The 24517-nt window shown below is 35.4% G+C and overlaps 1 protein-coding gene across 1 annotated transcript in view; it reads right to left on the bottom strand.

The window, feature by feature from the left end:
- Window positions 1-738: 738 nt before the first annotated feature.
- The window catches only part of LOC145258187 (cyclin-dependent kinase 4-like), a 212449-nt gene continuing 188670 nt past the window's right edge, over window positions 739-24517 (bottom strand). Inside the window, exons 5-8 of the mRNA XM_080116074.1 lie at window positions 22988-23097; window positions 17092-17142; window positions 9865-10000; window positions 739-1328 (exon numbers count right to left, since the gene is read on the bottom strand). Of these exons, the coding sequence (XP_079972200.1) occupies window positions 969-1328; window positions 9865-10000; window positions 17092-17142; window positions 22988-23097 (657 nt within the window). The 3' untranslated portion in view covers window positions 739-968. The remainder of the gene's footprint in view (window positions 1329-9864; window positions 10001-17091; window positions 17143-22987; window positions 23098-24517) is intronic.

The raw sequence follows: 24517 nt of genomic DNA, 5'->3' as shown, positions 1-24517 counted from the left end.
ATAAAATATGGTTATAGTCAGCTAGCATACTAACTTCCAGCATAATGCTATCAAAAGTGGTGACAAGGCAAATCAGTTCCTTCGCTTTTTTCTCTCACACCTATATCTCCCCTATGCATGCATCCATTTTTTTTTTTTTTTTATTACGTCTTTCCATTTTTATTCAATAATCATTGAAAATTTTTTCAGTCTTATTTTAATTAAGAATTATTGAAATTGGTTTTATTTTTTATTTTTAAAGAATTATTAAAAGACACTTTTAAAAATCTTTTAAAACTATTTTGGGAATATTGGATATGTTTTTTATGATGTTTGAAATTTTGTCATTTTGATTTCAATAATTTTATTTTTATACTTTCATAAACATATATTCATTATATAAATTAAATTCTATTTTTAAAATTAAAAATAACTTCAATTTTTATAATTTTATAAACCTATTTATAAAATTTCAAATAAAATAAAAACTAATTTTTTTTTTTTTTATTTTGTTACTAAAAGTGCAAATAAAGACTAATCATATTAATTTTTATCTGTATCATTGTATAATTTTCATTAATGCCCTTTTCTTATATTTTATTTCAATAAATTGCTTCACAATAGAAATATTGAAGAACAATAAAAGTGAAGGAACTGATTTGCTTTGTCGCCACTTCCGGTAGCAATCCGTAAGACATACTTTAGCTGACTATAATCTAAAATGCATAAAAAAAGATAAATCAATCAAATATTCCAATGTGTCCTTTCCTGACTTGAATTATTTCATTCATTCTTTTCTTCTGGACTTCCACTTTCATGTGTCATTCCATCAGTCACAACAGAGTTATCTTTCCCTGTAAAATAATTTTTTAAAAATAAAAGGGTGTGTGTGTATTAGGAAGAGGGGGAAGGGACACATACATACAACCACACATGCATGCACATATATCAACACCCAAATTTATCAATCACCGATTTTCTACCCAGCCTCAAATTCCTGCCCAGTGGAGAGTAGGCGTGCTTGCAACAGGTGTGGTGGGTGTCGTTTGCGTTTTCACCATTGCTGTAGTCACTATCGTGGTCGCTGTTACTGGGGTCAGTGTGGGTAGGGGTGTAACAGGTGTTGGGGGCGGGGCGGTAGGTGTGGTGGGTACTGGCAGGGGGGAGAGCTGGTTGTTTGGGTGCAAAGAATTCGTAGCATGAGGCGACAAGCTTGAATGATAACTGTTTGCACAGCTTGTAGGTCTCGTCGTGCGACCATTTGAAGCAGTCAAGTTTTGATGGAAATAAGGAAATTCTAACGCTTTTTTAGCGCTTAAACGTTGTCTCGGGTCGATTGTCAGTAAACCCTGAAAAGATAAAAAAAAAAAAAAAATTAAAAATTAAACAAATAAAGTTGAAGGATGTTTCTAGATTTTTGAGATATGGATTGATAATTCACGTCATTTGGATTACCTGGATTACTGTTCTCATCTTGAGTGCTTTTTACTCAAAGTTTTCGCTGATGTAACCTCCAACTTGAACTTTGGAATGCTTCTGTTGAACTCAAACAATTTGGAATTACTCAGGTCTACTACCCAGTCACAGCTGATGGAATGAGAGTATCCTACCTCCCATACCACCGTGGATTAATTAAAGGGTTCCTTTCAAAATTCTGTGCAGCTTCTCAAGTTCAACAAAGATTTCCATGTTTGGCAAGATGCTCGTGAAGAAGGTTAGAAGTTACATCGACAAAAATGCTATGCAAAATGAGAATAATAGTGCAAATAACCCAAACGATACTCAAGTTAAAGTAACAGAAAACATTGTAGTATATAGAAAAGTCATACTTGGTGTTGCCTGGGAATAAACGAGAGCCCATCGCCATGAATCTCATATTACTACACTTTCTCATTTGCAACTTATAAATACGATGAAGTATAAATGCTGTGTGAACTGATACGAGATATTAGAAGAAAATACTGTTGAGAAATACGAATACATCTGTCTTACATCATCTTACACTCGATCCTTTTATCTTATTCTTGACCCAAGACCTTTACGTCTTATAATAATCTCTTACCCAATTCCTTCCTCCGTACGCCATCTTACCATCAACCCTGACTCCCTATGCCATCTTCCCATTGATACTTACAATCCACAGCGTCTTACTATCGACCTGTACTTCCTACGGCATCTTACTATTCCATCTTGTGACATCTCCCACTATTTTTAAATTTGCGCATGCACTCCAGACTCCAGTGCACTCACAGCACTCTAAATACCAAATACTTTCTCCAACATGTGAACGCCATATTGAATATTTTGTGTTTTCTTGAGTGCACATAAGTTCGGAATATAAAGAGGGAAAATATAATCTATATATATAAAAGGCAAAATGTGTGTGACCATTTCATGTATGTCTCGCAAAGGCTTTTTTCGCTGATGCTCCGATCATTTAGAACTATTTATATACCCCCCTAGATAATAATATCTAGGATTTGGGAATGCGTGTAGCATCTAGATTTATTTACGTCGACTTTAATGAGATTCGCGCTATTTCGCTGTCGCCTGCTTTTTAGTATAAATAAAGTGAAACTAAATTTATCTGTGTTCTCGGCATCGCGCCGGAAAAAGTCCAGAAGCAATCACCTTTGATAAATGTGAGGTCAAACTCCTCTTATATATCAGACAATTGCTATTCAATCTGGACAATGGGGAGCTGGTTTCCCCCTCCCCAACATCTGTTGGGGAAAAACCAGTCAAAGTTAGGTAAACAAACCCAAACACTGCCTCGCAGCAAAAGTTTACTGTGTGACTCATTAATTAGGTCAAATGGAAGCAGCAGAGTTAACTTTTATTGCGCCCACCTGTTTTTGATACTTAAATAAATTCAAACGTGTCGTGGTGACCCAGTGGTTAACCTCGCACGTTTTTTTTTTTCACACTTTAATTTCCAACTTTGCCTCAAGGGTCCGGGTTCGATCCTCATACTCACCTACCAAAACTTTTTTTTTTTTATTTTAACCCCCACTTCCTCGGCACCTCAAAACACCCGTGCATCGCCGGGTACACCCCCCCCCCCGCTAGTCTATATATATAAAAGGCAAAATGTGTGTGACCATTTAATGTATGTCTGGCAAAGGCTTTTCTCGCACACGGTGCCGGGTTCGTTACTATCGCTTAAAACTGTTTATATACCCCTTATATCATAATACCTAGGATTTGGGAACGCGGGTCATCTCTAGATTTATTTACGTCAACTTTTATGAGATTCGCGCTATTTCGCTATGTCCCCTTATTGCCCTGCATTTTAGTATAAATACAGTGAAAAACGTTGTGTTCTCGGCTTTCGCGCTGCTTTCCCCCCTTCCCACCATCTTCTGGGGGGAAGTGAAAACTAAAAATAACGATCCCGCGACGACCTTATTTAGCGTCTTCCTGTCAATCAAACCTCTTTTAGCTTTATAAGCCTTAACTTAACACGCTAATCAATTACTCTCACTCGTGGTCGAGACAGTTAAGTAGTTAGCTTTGGTTTCCACCTCCGCGTCAAGACTTCCGGGTTCAATCCCTCTTCCCGACCAAAACTATTTTTTTTTTCTTTTACACCTTTAAACACCCGGGCAACGTTTGTTTTTTATTACTTAGTTTACCCCTCCCCCATACACAGGTTTATTTATGCCATTTTTTTTCCGTTTTGGTTTTGGTTTTTTTTTTTATATCGTCTTTTTATAATATTTAAGCAGGGTTATTAATTACCCTCCCCCCCATACACACACCTACAAACACACGGGCAACGCCGGGTACCCCCCAGCTAGTCTCTATATATAAAAGCGAAAATGTTTCTGTGTGTGTGTGTGTGTGTGTGTGTGTGTGTGTGTGTGTGTGTGTGTGTGTGTCGCAAAAACTTTCAACATGGGCCACGGATTTTCGGCAGATAGGTATCATAAAGCTCCAACCTTCGCCCCGACAAATATAAAAAAATTGGCCAAAAACATTAATTCCTTTACCCTAAACTGGGCCCCTTTCTACAAGGAGGGGTGCCGAAAAAATTGTTCCTTCATTTTCTCTGTTCCTGCTACTACAACAATGAGGTCATGTTTGACCTAGAAAACGTTCACGTTAGTTTAAACCACCTGCAAGTGTTTTTAAAGGTTTAATTTTATCTGTTATTAAGTATATGTCTCTTTGGAATAGGGGTAACGTGTCGGGCATTTTTTTTCCGCCTTACCCTCGATGCTTCGGGTTCGAGCTTGTCTTTCTACCTAAACTTTTTTCCTCTTTTTTTTTTTTTTTTTTTTTTTACTACGTTTGTTCGCTGTCTTGCTTTTTCCAATTTTTCTTAACATTGTGTTTTTTTTTTAATAATATTAAAACAGGGTCACCCTCTCCTACATACACACCCCCAAACACCCGGGTAATGCCGGGTACCCCCGCTAGTCTATTATATAAAAGCGAAAATGTGTATTTGTGTGAGTGCAATTTTTGTATGTCTGGCAAAGGCTTTTTTCGAGGGGGCGCTTGAGGGGGGTCACTAATTCTTACAACTTTTTATATGCTCCCTAGATTATAATATTTACGAAAGAAGATCGTCTCTATCTTTTATTTGAGCGACTTTTATTTCATAAAATTCATGCTATCCTGTCGTCCCACCTGTTTGTTTGTGTTTTTCGTATAAAAAAGCGAAACTGAAAGCAAAGGCAGTTTTCTGGCCTCGCGCCGGGGACGTCCAAAAAGCAATTAGCTTTGATCGCTGTGTGAAAAACCCCTTCATATCAGATAATTGCTATTCATTTGGACACCTGAAAACGACGTCATGGTGAAGAAAATAAAACTTAATTGGCCCCAGGCACTTTCATTTCTTCGCCGACTCCTGACCTAATTATAAGTCAATCAACAGCTTTTCATTGACATTGCTAAATTTAAACACTTAACTTCCTTTGCCATCGTAGCGCAGCGGTAAGATCTCAGGTTTTCCGCCTTCACGTCACAGGTTCGAACCTGTCTCCCTACTAACACTTTTTTTTTTCTTCTTTAACACCTCCAAACACCCCGGACAATACCGGGCACCTCCGCTAGTCTATTATATAAATCTCACCTGTCTGTTTAAATATATGTATGTATTATGTTTGTATATCTGCCTAAAACTTTCGACAGAAACAATAGATTTTGACAAGATTGTTATCATTTTGAAGCTCAACCCTTTGGACAATAAATATAAAAAAATTGGCTAAAAATATTAATTCTTCGCCCTCAACTTGGCAGTTTTCTACAAGGAGGGTCGGCTTTTTTGCATCGCCATTTTTGCATGTAATCACGTATAGGTTGGAATGACTTTACTAATTTCAACGTTCCAAACTTCCGGTCGCGTCATGGAGTAGGGATAAAGTTTTCTTTCACTTTCTTTTCCGCCTTCGTGTCACGGGTTCAAGCCTGCCTGCCTAGTACCACTTTTTTTTTTTTTTGGCTCAACACACACCTCCAAACACCCGGGCAACGCCGGGCACCCAGGTTAGTAAAGAATAAAAAAGGATACCTGAATTCATTTTCCTATACATTTATCTTTCAAAGACAAACGTAATAGGGACATTATAAACATGATACATAAAAGAGGGTGAAACTCACAAATGTAACTAATATGCTGAAAATGAATTTATGTATTTTGAATAAAAGCAATATATTTCACTTCAGTATGTGTAAGCTCATGAAAATCAATACTTTAAGAGAGAGGAAAAGTAAGGTGAAGTAGCTTAATACACCATTAATTTTTTTATATAAATCATGAGGCTAGAATATTAAAATATAGAAATGTAAATATGTAATCTGTATTAAAATAAATAAAGAGTAAAAAGTATGAATAATGTACCTATTTACATTGCCTCCCCACGGGACAGAGTTAGACACCTGGGTCGTTTTTAAACGTGGAGAAAAGGTACAAAAATAAAAATTGTCTCAATCGTGAAGGCTTTCTCCTCCAACGAAAGACAACAAGAAATAAAAGTGCAGCATCTGAAGAACAGATGGTATTTATTTGCTCCCCCACCGAGCAAATTAGGCACGAGGCCGATTTTTAATGTGAGGAGTGAAGGGGAAATGGGGACCAACTCCCCGGGGAGTAGGGGAGATGGATAGTGACAATTGGTATGAAGGGTTGCCCCTACATTGACCAAGGTCTTATATGTGGGGTTGCCCCCAGTATCTGCCGGAACAGATGGTATTTATTTGCTCCCCCACCGAGCAAATTAGGCACAAGGCCAATTTTTAATGTGAGGAGTGAAGGGAGGGGGAAGGGAAAAAGGGGACCAGCTCCCGAGAGGTGGGAAATGGGAGCTGGTTAAAGGTCAGGCATGTGGAGTTGATATTTATTTGCTGCCCACCTCAGCAAAATGTGGCACAAGGCCGGAAAGTGGGAACCCCGCAGGCTCCCCTAAAGGAGGGGCACTCCTGCAATTTTAAAAATTGCCTGAGTAACCCCATCGGCATTCCCCGGTCAGGGCGCCTCAGGCAGCAAGCAATAAACTTGCCCCACCGGAAAGCCCGGTGGCAAGGCCTGGGAGGGTGGACCTCCTAGGTATTACCCAGGCGATTGTCCCAGTATAGAGGGTTTCCCCTCCATTGACTGGTACAAATTATCTTAAGTGCAGCATCTGCCGGAACAGATACTACACTTTGAGATATTAAATCTTTTATTCATGTTAAAAAAATACAGTAAAATTAACGGTGAACAAAAAACTTTTTGATCTTGGCCCGAAGGCCAAGAAAAGTATGAATAATGTAAGTAACTGTTAACAATTGTTTTATGGACCTTTAAAATCCACTTTGTGTTCACTAAAAGAAAAAAAAAATCTTCTAATCTGTTATTCCATCATGTGAGAATGTAAAAGTTGTTAACAATTGTTAAAATCCACTTTGTGTTCACTAAAAAAAAAAAAATCTTCTAATCTGTTATTCCATCATGTGAGAATGTAAAAGTTGTTAACAATTGTTCAAATCCACTTTGTGTTCACTAAAAAAAAAAAAAAATCTTCTAATCTGTTATTCCATCATGTGAGAATGTAAAAGTTGTTAACAATTGTTAAAACCCGCTTTGTGTTCACTAAAAGAAAAAAAAATCTTCTAATCTGTTATTCCAACAAGTGAGAATGTAAAAGTTGTTAACAATTGTTAAAACCCGCTTTGTGTTCACTAAAAAAAAAAAATCTTCTAATCTGTTATTCCATCATGTGAGAATGTAAAAGTTGTTAACAATTGTTAAAATCCACTTTGTGTTCACTAAAAGAAAAAAAAATCTTCTAATCTGTTATTCCATCATGTGAGAATGTAAAAGTTGTTAACAATTGTTAAAATCCACTTTGTGTTCACTAAAAGAAAAAAAAATCTTCTAATCTGTTATTCCATCATGTGAGAATGTAAAAGTTGTTAACAATTGTTAAAATCCGCTTTGTGTTCACTAAAAAAAAAAAAATCTTCTAATCTGTTATTCCATCATGTGAGAATGTAAAAGTTGTTAACAATTGTTAAAATCCACTTTGTGTTCACTAAAAGAAAAAAAAATCTTCTAATCTGTTATTCCATCATGTGAGAATGTAAAAGTTGTTAACAATTGTTAAAATCCGCTTTGTGTTCACTAAAAAAAAAAAAATCTTCTAATCTGTTATTCCATCATGTGAGAATGTAAAAGTTGTTAACAATTGTTAAAATCCGCTTTGTGTTCACTAAAAAAAAAAAAATCTTCTAATCTGTTATTCCATCATGTGAGAATGTAAAAGTTGTTAACAATTGTTAAAATCCACTTTGTGTTCACTAAAAGAAAAAAAAAATCTTCTAATCTGTTATTCCATCATGTGAGAATGTAAAAGTTGTTAACAATTGTTAAAATCCACTTTGTGTTCACTAAAAGAAAAAAAAATCTTCTAATCTGTTATTCCATCATGTGAGAATGTAAAAGTTGTTAACAATTGTTAAAATCCACTTTGTGTTCACTAAAAGAAAAAAAAAATCTTCTAATCTGTTATTCCATCATGTGAGAATGTAAAAGTTGTTAACAATTGTTAAAACCCGCTTTGTGTTCACTAAAAGAAAAAAAAATCTTCTAATCTGTTATTCCAACAAGTGAGAATGTAAAAGTTGTTAACAATTGTTAAAACCCGCTTTGTGTTCATTAAAAAAAAAAAATCTTCTAATCTGTTATTCCATCATGTGAGAATGTAAAAGTTGTTAACAATTGTTAAAATCCACTTTGTGTTCACTAAAAGAAAAAAAAATCTTCTAATCTGTTATTCCATCATGTGAGAATGTAAAAGTTGTTAACAATTGTTAAAATCCACTTTGTGTTCACTAAAAGAAAAAAAAATCTTCTAATCTGTTATTCCATCATGTGAGAATGTAAAAGTTGTTAACAATTGTTAAAATCCGCTTTGTGTTCACTAAAAAAAAAAAAACTTTCTAATCTGTTATTCCATCATGTGAGAATGTAAAAGTTGTTAACAATTGTTAAAATCCACTTTGTGTTCACTAAAAGAAAAAAAAATCTTCTAATCTGTTATTCCATCATGTGAGAATGTAAAAGTTGTTAACAATTGTTAAAATCCGCTTTGTGTTCACTAAAAAAAAAAAAATCTTCTAATCTGTTATTCCATCATGTGAGAATGTAAAAGTTGTTAACAATTGTTAAAATCCGCTTTGTGTTCACTAAAAAAAAAAAAATCTTCTAATCTGTTATTCCATCATGTGAGAATGTAAAAGTTGTTAACAATTGTTAAAATCCACTTTGTGTTCACTAAAAGAAAAAAAAAATCTTCTAATCTGTTATTCCATCATGTGAGAATGTAAAAGTTGTTAACAATTGTTAAAACCCGCTTTGTGTTCACTAAAAGAAAAAAAAATCTTCTAATCTGTTATTCCAACAAGTGAGAATGTAAAAGTTGTTAACAATTGTTAAAACCCGCTTTGTGTTCACTAAAAAAAAAAATCTTCTAATCTGTTATTCCATCATGTGAGAATGTAAAAGTTGTTAACAATTGTTAAAATCCACTTTGTGTTCACTAAAAAAAAAAAATCTTCTAATCTGTTATTCCATCATGTGAGAATGTAAAAGTTGTTAACAATTGTTAAAATCCACTTTGTGTTCACTAAAAGAAAAAAAAATCTTCTAATCTGTTATTCCATCATGTGAGAATGTAAAAGTTGTTAACAATTGTTAAAATCCACTTTGTGTTCACTAAAAGAAAAAAAAATCTTCTAATCTGTTATTCATCATGTGAGAATGTAAAAGTTGTTAACAATTGTTAAAATCCACTTTGTGTTCACTAAAAGAAAAAAAATCTTCTAATCTGTTATTCATCATGTGAGAATGTAAAAGTTGTTAACAATTGTTAAAATCCACTTTGTGTTCACTAAAAGAAAAAAAAATCTTCTAATCTGTTATTCATCATGTGAGAATGTAAAAGTTTGTATGGGTGTTTTATTTTAATAGCATATCAACTCTTTTGGAGTTAGCCAATGACGCATACAGTGATTTTTAAAATTAACTTTTTATGTTTCGTGTGCTTTATATTTTCACTTATATATTCATGGTGTTTGGTTTAATTGTTTTTGTTTTTTTCTATAAGGGTGTCACCACTTATCAAGACTTGAAGGCCACTCGAGGATAAGTGTTAACGAGTGTATGCTGATCACTGGGACAACGGTATTGTTGATGAATATCGTTTTTTTTTTTTCTGATTAGCAGAACATGATTGAGTTTTGTAAAGAGAAAGAATAAAAACAATAACATTAATGTATGGTACATTTTAGATCAGAAAGCCAGTATCTTCAGACAGCCTGATCCAGTAGCACCAGGAGAGAATGTAAAAGAAGGTCTTTGTAATAACTAATTCAAAATACTAATAAAGAAAGCATTACCAATAATAAATCCTTGGCCAAGGGACAGATTCCTTGCACATATTCTTCTAAAGGTCTGTGTAATAAAGACTGGAACGAATTCCGAGGTAAAAAAGCATTGTCAGGCCATTCTTCTCGCGGAGGTAATCCAAGTACACTGAAAAACAAACAAAAAACATCCCGCCACATTATTAGAACGCAATTTTTTTTTTCTTTTAATATAATTACACATCAGAAAAGAAAACCCTAAAAACATTTACTCGGATCAAATTCAATATAGAAAAGACAAATATTATTTTTAAACAAAAAATTGGAGCAAATCCAGAATCCAACCTAATCAAAAAAAAAAAAAAAAGTAATATCTATATCCTAGTGAGAGGGGGACGGGGGGGGGTGCTTTGCCCGATCGTAAAATATGCTTAAATATATTTTAAATTTTGTATATATTATTATAGTCGTGATTTCAAGGGAACATGATACATTGAGAGCATTGCCAAGGCTGATGCGAAGAAGGTGAGCTCTCTCTACCATGCTATAAAGCTACTTACACCTGAAATTATCCTGTACCTCTATAAGGCCACCATTCGCTCATGTATGGAGTACTGTTGTCACATTTGGGCTGGTGCATCTGCTACTAGTCTCTCGCTCCTTGACAAGGTTCAAAAGAGAGTTGCCAACCTGATAGCCTCTGTCCCATCGACGAAATGTTGAATCTCTCTGCCTGTTCTACAAGTATTGTAATGGTGAATGCTCTGATGAACTACAAGCACTTGTACCCCCTTGATGTAAATACCCCCGACAAACCCGACGAGCAGCTAGATTCCACCCCTGCACGGTGGAGATCACTAGGTATAAGAAAGCCTTCTACTTCAATAGTTTCTTCCCCAGAACTGCTAGACTTTGGAACTCCCTTCTGGGATTCTGCTTCCCCAACTGTACTGACATGCAGAAGTTCAAGTGTAATGTGAACAGACATCTTGTTACTCATCTCCCTTCATAATATCCCCGCTACTTATGTCCCTGATAGTAGCCCCCTACTGCAAAGTGGCACTGTGCGTTGTTTGGGATGAAAATTGAATAAAAAATAAACAAATAAAAAAGTATTAGGGTGCCATCAGCTAGAATCAAAACCGAAAGCAAAACTGTAGCATTCATAAAAACTGATTAAAAATTAAAAATAAACTAAGATGAATGTACAAAATGTATAAAGATTTTTTCAATTTTGACCGCTCTTTGACGACTTAAAAACTTTTAACCGACTAAATGTCTGTAAAAGATCCAATCATTTGAGGCCTCTAGCACCGCTCTGCGACTGGATTGGTTGGTTGTTTTTGTTTTACGGCATATCAACCCTTTTCAGGTTATTTAATGCCGAATCCAAAGATTTTGAAGAAAATTTTTTTAATAGAATATATCTGTTTTTTGCAAGTCAGTTTCTATTTAACCCATAGTTAGGACCCTAACAGGTACTACCACTCTGGGTCAGAGTGGACCTGGGAGCAATGGCAATTAAAGGGTGGCTCCACATTTCCCAACGCCCGCAAGCTGGGGCCTCACCATCGGATATAGTTTAAGGTCATATCCAGGACCCCCATTGAGGGACTTTTACCCTCTGCAGAGGGCAGTCGGCGTATTCACCGACAGGGCCTCTGCGACTGGAGGAACTAGAGTTTGCAAATATGGAGACAGACAGACATATAGTCTTTTATATATTAGATGTGCGTGTATGTGTGAGAGAGAGACAGAGAAAGGGTGAAAGATAAAGTGAGAGCCTGAAAGAAGTATTATTGTTCTTTATTATTTTTATTTAAAAGTAAAGAGTAAAAGTAAAGAGACTTATTATTTTTGCCGTCTAATTTACATGCATATGTGACAAGTACAGACATGTATATCAATTAGATGATTCTGCTGAAAAAAAAAAGGGAAAAGAGATACTCTTTCTTTAAATCCTCAAAAAAAAAAATCATTACTAAACATGAGAGAGGGGTTAGAATATGATAAAAAAATACATTCTTGGTGTATGATTACTATTTCCTGCTAATTTCAAGGTTAGATGGCCAGCAGTTTAAGAGTTTATCAGTTAAATATTTTCACACACACACACACATACACTTACATATACTGTCTTATTTATATAGATTAGAACAATAAAAACAATTTGTTTTTCTATAACACTAGCCTGGGTGCCCGGCGTTGCCCCCCCCCCAAGTGTTTGGAGGTGTGTGTTTACAAAAAAAAAAAGTTATAGTGGGCAGGCAGGCAGGCTCAAACCCATGACGCGAAGGTGGAAAAGAAAGTGGTGTGTGTAAGGACGTGGGTTAAGAAAAAAAAAAAGAAAAAATAGGAGTAGTAAGCAGGCTCAAACTCATATCATGCCAGAGGAAAAAGAGGTGAAAAAAAAAGGAAACTGTCTTCCACCATGGTTGTGACGTCACGGGCAGTCGAAATAACGCCTTTTATGTGATATCATGGAAGTGAGGGTTGAATGACTTGCAAAAAATGTCAGCGGAAAAAAACGATCCTCCCGGTATAAAAGTGGCCAGGTGAAGGAATTAATATTTTTGGACAATTTTTCAATATTTGTTGTCTGAAGGGTCGAGCTTCGAAATGTTACCAATCTTGTGAAAATACGTTGCCTCTGTCGCAAGTTTTTGCGAAATATACAAACGCACACACATTTTGCCTTTTATATATATACTAGCGAGGGGTACCCGGCGATGCCCGGGTGTCTTGAGGTAAATCAAAACTCCGGGTGAGGGGGGGGGGGGGGAAGGGGTAAATAAAAAAAATGTTTTGGTAGGTAAGTATGAGAATCGAACCCGTACCCTTGAGTTGGAAATTAATGTGTGAAAAAAAAAAAACGGGCGACGTTACCCATTAGGCCACCGCGACATACATACAACATACTCAGGTTTGAATTTATTTATTAAACTATAAAAACAGGCGTGCACAATAAAAGTTAACTCTGCTGCTTCCATTTGACCTAATTAAGAATGTCAAATAGAAGTCACGCAGTTTGACTGTTTTTGTTTTTTTCCCCCCAACATCTGTTGGGGGGGAGGGGAACCAGCTCCCAATTGTCCAGATTGAATAACAATTGTCTGATGTACAACATTGATCAAAGCTGCAATGCCGAGAACGTTGTTAGTTGTTACCTTTGAATTAGTTTCGCTTTTTATACGAAAAAGCCTCATCAACATGCGAGAAGCCAAAATAGCAATAATTTTGTAAAAGTCGACGTAAATAAATCTAGATGCGACGCACTTTCCCAAATCGTACATATTATTATTTAGGACCCATATAAACAGTTGTAAGCGATCATAACGACATCGGAACCGTGTGTGAGAAAAGCCTTTTGAAGACATACACGAAATGGTCACACACATTTTGCCTTTTATATATATAGATAACTTAATCTCAAAACTAAGGTGTATTTTAGAATGCATTATGTGTTATCTATATATACTAGCGGGGGGGGGGGTACCTGGCGTTGCCCGGGTGTTTGGAGGTGTGTATGTAGAAGAGGGTGACCCTGTTTTAATATTATAAAAAAAACAATGTTAAAAAAATTGGGAAAACCAAAACAAAGCAAAAAGGAAAAAAAAGGTGTAAAAGAGGAAAAAAAAGTTTAGGTAGGAAGCTAGGCTCGAACCCAAAGCATCAAGGCTAAGGCGAAAAAAAAAAACGCCTTACACGTTACCCCTACGCCAAAGAGACATACAATTCAGAACAGATAAAATTAAACCTTTAAAAACACTTGCAGGTGGTTTAAACTAACGTTAATGTTTTCTAAGTCGAACATGACGTCATTGTTGTAGTAGCAGGAGGAGAAAAAATGAAGGAACAATTTTTTCGGCACCCCTACTTGTAGAAAAGGGTCCAGTTTAGGGTGAAGGAATTAATGTTTTTGGCCAATTTTTCGATATTTGTCGTCCAGAATGTCTGGCTTCAAAATGATACCAATCTCATGAAAATCCGTTGCCTCTGTTAAAAGTTTTTGTGAGACATACAAACACACATACATACACACATTTTCACTTTTATATCTATAAATATAAAAGCGAAAATGTGTGTATGTGTGTTTGTTTGTATGTATGTATGCATGTGTTTGTATGTCTGCTAAAAACTTTCGACACAACAAAAATTCACAAATTTGGTCTCATATAAAAGTCCCATCCTTCGTCCGACAAATATCGAAAAATTGGCCAAAAACGTTAATTTTTTCACCCTGAAATCAGCACTTTTCTACAGGTTGGGGGGAAGACGGGGGGGGGCAGCAAAAACCGTCCTCTCGTGACGATGTCGCTTCTACGCATGCGTCATACGACGTCGTAACCTGATTTAATTTAAAGATTTTAAAAAATTACCTAATTTCGTGTACGTCATCTTAGGTCAGTTGGTTAGAGCGCTGGGTGAGACGTCTTTTTTTTTTGATTTTTTAAATTTTAATATTGAAGCAGGGTTATTCAAGCCATTTTTCACGTAACATTCGTTTTTCTGTTTTTTTTCTTACTTCGCTTATTCTTAGGTTTTCATTAACACCCCCTACTGACCACACACACACACCCAAAAACACCCGGGCAACGCCGGGTAGCCACCGATTTTTTAAATTTTAATATTGAAACATGCTTATTTAAGCCATTTTTCACGTTTTTTTTTTTGGGGGGGGGGGGTATTTTTCAGATTTTTTTTAAAGAAGATTTAACATTCGTTTTTCTGTTTTCTTTTATGTTTTTGTTTTGCCGATTTATACATTTAACATCGTTCGTTTTCCTTACATAAGTTTTTTTGTGTTTTTTTTTTAATTTTTTTTAAGCTTTAACTTTTTTTTTTATATAATATTTAATTTTTATTTAATATTTAAAAATATTTACTTCGCTTATTCTTATGTTTTGATTACCCCCCCCCCCCCGCCTGAGCACACACACCTCTAAACAACCGGGCAACGCCGGATACCCACCGCTTTATTTTTCAGATTTTTTAAAGAGGTTTTAACGTTCGTTTTTCTGTTTTCTTTTTTTGCTTTTTTTTTTAGTTTATTTTTTTTACTTCACTTATTCTTATGTTTTGATTAACACCCCCCCAACCCCGCCTGAGCACACACACCTCCAAACATTCGGGCAACGCCGGGTACCCCCCCCCCCGCTAGTATATAGATAAAAGCAAAAATGTGTGTATGCATGTATGTTCGCTTTTTGTGTATGTTCGAGAAAGGCTTTTTTCCGTGAAGCGATCAGTCGACTCACTTCTTCTTAAAACTTTTTATATCACGTCTAAATCATAATATCTACGAGTTAACAACGGGGGTCACCTCTCTATTTAATTTGCTTGACTTTGAAAAGATAAATAGTCAACATTTTTCGATCGTCGCATGTGCATTAGGCTTTTTTGTATAATGAAAGCGAAACTAATTCTGGCGGCATTTTTCCGGAAACGTCCAAAAGCAATCAGCTTTGATCAATGTGGGGCCAAACTCCTTATATCAGACAATTGCTATTCAATTTGGACAATCCTCCTTTTCTGGGGAGCTGGTTTCCCCACAACATCTTGGGGAAACAAAAAAAAAAAAATATTTCCTGCCCCGCAGTAAATAAAATACTGCCCTGCAGTTAAAGTTGACCTCATTAAGTACGGGCACCTGCCAAGTTTTAATACTTAAATAAATTCAGACATGTTTCCGTTACTATTTCGTGATTAACGTCGCACGTTTTTTTTTCACACTTTATATTTCCAACTTCGACTCAAGGAGTTGGGTTCGATCCTACATATTTACCTACCAAAATTTTTTTTTATTTTAACTCCCCCCCACCCCCGACACAAACACTCAGGTGTTTTGATTTACCTAAAGAACACACACCTTTATACACCTGAGCAACGCCGGGTACCCCTCGCTAGTCTATAAATATAAAAGCGAAAATGTGTGTATGTGTGTTCGGTTTTTCTGTATGTCTACAAAAGGCTTTTTTCAGAGAAGCGGTCGGTCGCTTCACAACTTTTTAAAACTTTTTATATCACATATAAATCGTAATATCTCACAGTTAACGAAGCTCGCCTGTCTATTTAATTTGCTCGATTTCGGGAAGATAAATATTCAACATTTGTCGCTCGCCGCATGTGGGTTAGTCTGTTTCCTATAACATCTTGAGAAAATAAAAATCCCGCAGTCAAACTTGACCTCATTAACTCATTAAAACGGGCACCTGCCAAATCCAAGTAATTAAAGAAATTCAAATGTGTTTTCGTTAGCATCTCGCAGTGGGGCAATCGTTAACATCGCACGTTTTTTTTTTCACACTTTAATTTACAACTTTGCCTCAACAGTTCAGGTTCGATCCTCATACTTACGTACCAAAATATTTCCCCTCCACCCCACCCCCGAAGTTTCCACAAACACTTCCAAACACCCGGGCAACGCCGGGTACCCCTCGCTAGTCTAATATATATATAAGTCTAAATGGGTGCAAGCTTTTGCATATGTCCGCCAAAGGCTTCTCGCATCAGTTAAATTCCGCAAGAAGTTTTCGCATACTTCCCAGATCGTAATATCTCGCATTCGCAAACAGACATCCTTTCTTTCGTTTTTTTGATAGAGTTAAACAAAATTCCCACTAAAATTCCCACCGTGGCGTCATCTCGGGTGTTTGTTTGGCTTTTTCATATAAAGTGAAACTGTTTGAAAAAGCGGCAAAGTATTTAAATCATCGTACAATCAATTGACTATGCTTAAATTCGACGCACGAAACTTCCACTTGCGCGATGGTGACATCGGCTAACAAGTTACGTTTTTTTTTTTTCACCTTCTTTCCCCTCCTTCGCATTACGGGTTCGAGCCTGCCTGTCTACTACTACTTTTTTTTTTTTTACCTTACCTTCTTTTCTTCCTTCGCGTTACATGTTCCAGCCAACTACTCCCCCCCCCCAATAAATCATGCAACTGGACTCATGAAAAAGAATTTCAAAAACTACCTGGCAAATATACCCGGTGAACAAAGTGCAAGAGAGATAGAAACAATTGCACTTAAAGAGACAGTTAGAATCTTAAAAAGATCCCTTGGTTGAAATTTGAGATAGTGGGTGAATGTCTGATATCTAGTAGGATGTCCCATCCCCAGCTAGAATAAAATGATAAGGAGAAAAAAACTAATAAAACATTTTTTTTAATCAAAAGACTGGCAAACAGTGGGAAAAATATCTGATTCATCCGATGATTGAGATTGGGAACCAGAAAAACAACAATCGAATACTTACTCAAATATTTTAACTAGCTGATCAATTTCTGACTGACCACGAAATAACGGTCTGAAAAATAAAAAAATTTTAAATTATAATTATTTAACCAAATTCTTTTAAAAGCTGATAATTTTAGTAACAATAGTAGTAATTTTTTTTGTTTTTTTTTTTTTAAATATAGGGGGAATTCTGAACAAGAACCTGAAAGTCAGCGTTTTTTTTTTGGGGGGGGGGGTTGTTTTTTAACCAAAAAATGAATACATGTGATTACAAAAAATCCACTCAAAATCAGAATTATCAAATCTCAATGAAATTTTCAGTATTTATCATTTTTGAAACATCTCAATTAAAGGGAGATAATTCCTGCCAGTTCCTTATGATATTTACATTCAGGTCATCCACACATTATATTATAATCTGTCTTATTCATTATATTCTGTCTCATGTCATGAACATAATGTGTTACGGCATTTCATGTTCATACATACATTATGACTATGACAAGAGAATATTCTTTTCATTGTTTTGACTCTCGAGTGTATATCCGACACAGTTAGACACAGTCAATAAATTGAGAAACACGTCACTTTATCTAAAAACATATAAGATATTAACTGATACACACTCGAGAGTCAAAATAATGAAAAGAATATTCTCTTGTCATAACCCTAATTATCACCTTTCACACAAATTTAAAGTCAACAAAGATGGTGATTACTGATTAATCTTATGTCACTAAGGTAAAAAAAAAAAACTCCTGACCTTACCCATTTTTAAAATAATTGTTCCAGCATCAAATTATGCTGTCACGTTGTGTAAAACAATATATATTTTTAATACATTTCAAATTTTATTAATTTATTGATTTGAAGAATATCTAGCTGAATTATTTTTACGGTAATGAGACAGAATATCTATTGCCTTAAACAGATGAAAATTGCTACAGTTTTAAATAAACCGATATTCATTTTTTCTTTTTTTAATTCAAAGAATATTTATCTGACAATTAGTTTTATGGAGAGAAAAAAAAAGTTTGTTTTTGTTAGTAGTAGAGATATCAATTAAAACTGGATTTGAACTTGGAACATCCAGGTTAGCAGTCTGTGTCGTTAACCACTCAACCACTATCACCTCCTCAAATTTTTGTTCCACAAAAATTACATTCATTTTAGGATGTTGGCAACTTTCTCATAGTCCATTCTGTAAGTACCCGATGTCTTTCTAGAAAGAATTCTAACTACAAAAATATATCGGGGAAACCAATGCCAACAATAGAAATTTTGACTTCATACAATATGATGATGATGATCAATTCAAAAGGAATATTATTAACTATCAATTATGGTCCTGGATATGACCTAAAACTATATCCGATGGTGAGACCCCACCTTGCGGGCCTTGGGGAGTGTGGAGCCACCCTTTAATTGCCATTGCTCCCAGGTCCACTCTGACTCGGAGTGGTAGTACCTGTTAGGGTCCCAACTATGGGTTAAATAGAATCCGACTTAAAAAACAAATGTACTCCGTTAAAAATCGTTCCTCAAAATAACTAGATTCGGCATTAAATAACCTGAAAAAGGTTGATATGCCGTAAAACAAAAACAACCAACCAACCAACCAACCAACTATCAATTATAGAGATCAATCAAGAACGCAGTGTGGAATTTTCACTGGTTGCATTAATAATGGACATAATACATTAACTAAAGTACTTTTCAATTTAAACAAAGATAATATAATCTCATGGGATCTGCGTTCGTATCCAACATTGATAGAATACAATGAAGTACAAAATATGAAGAATAAAACTATGGAATTCCCAAGGGTTTAACTAAAAATAATAAAATGACAAAAATCGTTAATTTACTACCCTTCCCACCCACCAACCCTAACCCCAAAAGAAGTGAAGTGTTGGCATCGACTGCCACCACACCAAATAGTCGAGAAGGGTCAAGAAGGATGAAAAAACTGAGGAAAAAGCACTAAACAAACCTCCATTGGATGGATGTGAATGGGACTGGGACCTTGGAGAGGTTTACTGCTACCCAAATCCCAGTAAAGGCAAATGGTTATTGCCAATAAGAAGCCAAAGGCAAACAGTTGTTGCGATAACTCAATTTCATTTGCAAAGTTATTGAAAATAGCGGAAAGAACTGGAAATCTGGGGAAACTTGCTGTCATCCAGATTCAAGGAAACACATTCGGTTGTTGTCAAGTGAATAATCTCTGATAATGATCGGTGTGACGACTTGAATAATATGCTCAGGCAATTTCCTGTTCGTATGTAGATTATCATCCTCTACTCCCTTTAAAAAAAGATGGGATAGTCCAATCGGAAAAGATTGTGATTGGTGATTAATCTGATGTCACTAAGATAAATGATTCTGGTTTACTCATTTTAAAATGAATTGTTCTAAAATTAAATTATGTCGTCCAATCGACTAAAGCAGTACAATCATAATTGTACTGCTTTATAAATACACTTCAGGAAGGTGGCATTTGTTTTAGTGACTTGAAGAATGACAATTTTTTCTTACACTAATATTTATTGTTTTAAAAAATAATAAAATTGCTGCAATTTTGAATAAATAAATAAATAAAGTGGACTGTTATTCTCATCTCCATAGTTGTTGTTGTTTTACCACGTTTCGGCCAACTTATCCTCTGGCCGATCTTCAGGTGATTAACTGCGACGAGATAGGAATACTGAATCTCATGGGGAAACAACAACTACAAAGATGAGAATAACAGTCTGCAAATAAATAAATACACATATTACTCATCTCATTCCAATTAAAAAAAATTTTTTTAAATAATATTTAAGAAAGGACATATTTGTTTTATTTATTTAAAAGTACAAAGACCCGAGTTTGCCCAGCTGTGCAAACTCGGGTCTTTGTACCGGAAAAATATCCAGTAAATAAAACATTGTTTAGTAAATCATTATTTTTTTGCATTTTTTCTTTTTTTGCATTTCCATACACCAAACATGGCTATAAATATCACTAAAACATCCGCCGTGGCATAAGCTTCATTTCAGTACCTTACTTGCCTGGGTGGGTTGCCTGTGGGCTGAGATAAACCGTGTCACACACATACACACACAAACAGACAGTAAATCAGACTTACTAAGGGAGATAATAACTTCCGGTGAATACCGGAAAAATATCCAGTAAATAAAACATTGTTTAGTAAATCGTTATTTTTTTTTTGCATTTCCATACACCAAACATGGATATAAATATCACTAAAACATCCGCTGGGTCATAAGCTTCATTTCGGTACCTTACTTGCCTGGGTGGGTTGCCTGTAGGCTGAGATAAACCGCATCACACACACACAAAGAAAATTTATAATAAGATATTTAACTGATAATTAGCAAGATTTCCCAATAAAATTATTCTAGGTCTTTGTAAGGACAGGCATTATCATGAAAATCATGGATCATTTCCATAAGTATTTTAAATAGTGAACGTTCGGAGAAAGGGGAATTATTGAAACGATAAAATTGTCACCCAGAAAAAGATAGGATTCCGTTTCTGTTTGATGAAAATTGGTTTTCTTTTTTTGTTGCAGACCAACTATTAGTTGACCAGTTGGGTTTACAAATCCCAAAAGTGATAGCAGCCTTCTATCATGTCTGAAAGTGACACGATGTTCAACGAACGAGATCGGAGATGTGTCACTGTACAACTCATGCTCTCTACAAGTTATGACAACAGGATCGTTGCTAGTACCCTCAAAATGCAAATCTGGACGGTCTGATACTTGAGGGCACACAGCTCAACACATAGGATGACCCACAGTTATGGTCTGTGGCATGGTTTCAAGTGAGGGCCACATCATGCCACCTTACATCTTCGAAGTCAGCTTGAAAGTCAACACCAAAGTGTACCTGGATGTGCTGAAAAGTGTGGTGATCTCCTGGTGCAATCAGGTGGCCGCTAGGAGATCATGGAGGTGGCAGCAGGACTTGGTGTCACCCACAAGTTCAAAGAGACCCAGGCTTGGCTTCAGAAGGAATGCTACATCTTTGTATTCTTCTCTCATTGCCCCCCTCCTCCCTCGACCTGAACCCACTTTGTACTGAGGTCGTGATTAAGGCTGAAGGCAGCTACACTGAATAGATGTCAGCTCTCCTACATAATCAAGTTGAATTGATTTTTTCAATAAAACTTTTTAAATAAAATTGTAGTGTTGTTTGATTTAGGGCGACACTTTTATTGTTCTACAAAGAAAAAGATAGCGTTGATGGCAGTTTTCCTGAATTATAGCCCAGTCAGGAGTTTACATCACACCATCTATATATATAAAAGCGAAAATGTGTGTATGTATGTATGTTCGCTTTTTGTGTATGTCCGCAAAAGGATTTTTTTCGGCGGCTTCTCGAGGCCGTCGCTCATTTTTAAAACTGTTATAAAAAAAACTTTGTTTCTTTTCTTTCATGTGATGGTTTTTATTGCATAGAACGAATCAATGCCTCTGTTCAGTTTCAAGAGACAATGGACATCCCTGTAAGGGGAACTGTGCGTGTAATTGTGAGACGTGTTGCGCAATCTCCAACTATACATCTCCTGAATCGGCACTGCTTGGGTTCAGTGGCAAAGAGAGGCCCAAGACTGACTGGAAAGAATGCCGAGATAAGCAGAGATCACATACAGTACCTGGAAGTCCCAAATGGTCACCCAGGCTCAACGTTGCTTAACTTCGGTGATCTGACGGGAACCGGTGTGTCATGCCGCATACTAGTAATATATAGTTCATTTTTGGATGTCACATCGTTCACGTGTTTTGGATGGGTTTCAGTTTATCTGTTATTTTTTGAACTATTGTTGAAAAGAAAGAAAGAAAAACTATTATTGCTGCTGATATTAAGAGTGAACCTTCTTCCCTTTTGCTAGTGATTTTTGTTGTTGAGCATCATTCATTTCAAATGAATCGGATGATTATTGTTAGCATTCATTTTTGATATCTTTCTAGTTAGAAATCTTTCTAGAAAGACATCAGGTATTTATGGGAGAGACCACATGGAGGTTGCCAACATCCCTAAGTTAAAGTGTTTCTGTGGAACGAACTGGATTTGAACATGGCACACTCAGGTTGATCTAGTCATTCATTTTCACATGAATCAGATGATAAATATTGGCATTTGTTTCTCCAATATCTTTCTAGTTAGAATTCTTTCTAGAAAGACATTGGGTGGTGGTGGTGGTGAGCATCATCCATTCATTCATTTCACATGAATTGGAGGATTACTGTTGGCATTCGTTTTCCAGATATCTTTGTAGTTAGAATCCTTTCTAGAAAGACATTGGGTACTTCTGGAAGAGACTATGTGAAGGTTGCCAACATCCATAACTGAAAGGTTGCATTGTTAACTACTTAACTATCGTCACTTTCCAGGAAGTTTGATGGAATTTAAGCTTGGGTCAAATTAAACACACATAAGCAGTAACATTTTTAATATGTTATTACTATTAAAAGTGACGCTTATATATATATATATATATATATATATCTATAATATAAAGCTGAATGTGTATGTGTGTGTGTGTGTCTGGTCACGAATAGGCTCGTATATGGTTGACTATTTTAAAAAACTGACTACATATAATGATGTATCGAGAAACAGGAATGGGTATGTTTGATCAGGCATAACGGTGGTTCATTAAAATTGTGGGGTCTGCATACGTGCCTGGGGTGCCTGAGATTACTTTGAAGGGGATGAGAATTTGATGAGCGTACTACCAATAAAAGTGTGCATACGAAAAAAGTCTGGAAACTTATTGAAGGCACCTCCTACATTTCTTTCAGATGCGAGTATAATTAGGATGATAACTTTGTTCAGATCTTTAAAGACAAAAAGGCATCATCAAATGGAAAGAAACAGTAGTTTAAGGCTCAAAAGTCTAACCTTCTGTTGAAAAGTTCAGCAAATATACATCCACAACTCCACATATCAACGGGTGTGGCATACTGAGCTTGTAGTATCACTTCGGGGGCACGGTACCAGAGTGTGACGACCTGAAGAGAAAAAAAAATAATAATAATAATAATGATAATAACAATGATGTGCTTGTTCAGAATTATCAAAACAAAGATAAAAGAAAAACCTGTATGATATATATATATATATATATATATATATACCCAATAATTTATCATATTCCAAAAATCATGCAAATTGATCAAGTAGTTTTATTTTCAAATATTTTATGGCTAATCTAGGAAACAGCTTTCTCATGATGCCATTTTCAAAATAGCAACATAAAACAAAGATAATTTAATATAATTCAAACTTGCAAAATTTTTGTTGTAATGCCTATGAATTCTCATTAATTGCTTACATATTTCATTTATATACAATTATATTAAATTTCTTTTTGCCATGTGTACGTAAATCATGCAGATTTTTCTTTATTTTTTGTTTTTTAATAGAAGGGAAACACAAGACATTCACCACCACCAACAACAACAATAATAATAATAACAATAATAAAAATAATAATAATACACATTATCTCCATCTATCTAATATATAAAGTTATCTGGTCAGATTTTCAAGGTCAGAACTGATTAGCAAATTTTGATACACTATTGTACTGTGTTATTGGCACAATAATAACATACTTAGCCACATTTTTTTTTTTTTAATTACTTAATCTGAAGATGTTTGAACTGGGTTCACTTCCTGTTTTAATTTTCATAAACTTATTTTTTATTCACCATTTTTCTCCCTATGCTCAATTAATACATTGGACTTGCTCCTGACTAGCCAATTGTAATTTGTTATTGTTGTACAGTGTTATTGGCAATATAACAATGCATTTAACTACAGTAGAATAATTAAGTTATTTAGTCCAGCCCAAACAACTGGTAATATGAACAAGCTTTAAATATCAATATTTATACATGACATCTTTTTTATACAAACACACTGAAACTGAACTAATAAGATGATATGATTAGTCATACACTGGAAGGGTTTTTTGTTTTGTTTTTTGAATGAGAAAGTTTGAATGACACCAAAGAGTGAGAGGTGACTACAAAACAGAAGTTGATTAAATAATATGACTTCTAAATAGAGACAGGTCTGAGGGTTTTTTTTCTTGGCAAAAATTTCAAGCAGGTGTTACAAGACAAGCTATCTGCACATCTGTGATCGTTCTTCTCTTTTTAATAAATTATTTCATAAATTAAATTCAGTGCTTGAGTAATTGTATTAACAGACGATCCAGAACCTTTGCTGCCAATGGGTGAATAACGGTTTATCCATGCATCGAACATGGAAATATAACAACAATTCTAACGAATAGTAGTCTACCATTAGAGTAGGATTCTAATATATTTCTTTCTCTTTCTCATGGTTATCCGTCATTATTTGATAACACCGATCTTTTTCTTGTGAATCTGCTGATGTTTAAATAATGCAATCCTGGACCAA

The sequence above is a fragment of the Euprymna scolopes genome, chromosome 33 (genome assembly GCF_053919585.1).
Source record: "Euprymna scolopes isolate OS-2025 chromosome 33, ASM5391958v1, whole genome shotgun sequence".
NCBI lineage: Eukaryota > Metazoa > Mollusca > Cephalopoda > Sepiida > Sepiolidae > Euprymna > Euprymna scolopes.
The sequence above is the reverse complement of the archived record's forward strand: the minus strand, read 5'-3'. Positions and strand labels throughout refer to the sequence as shown.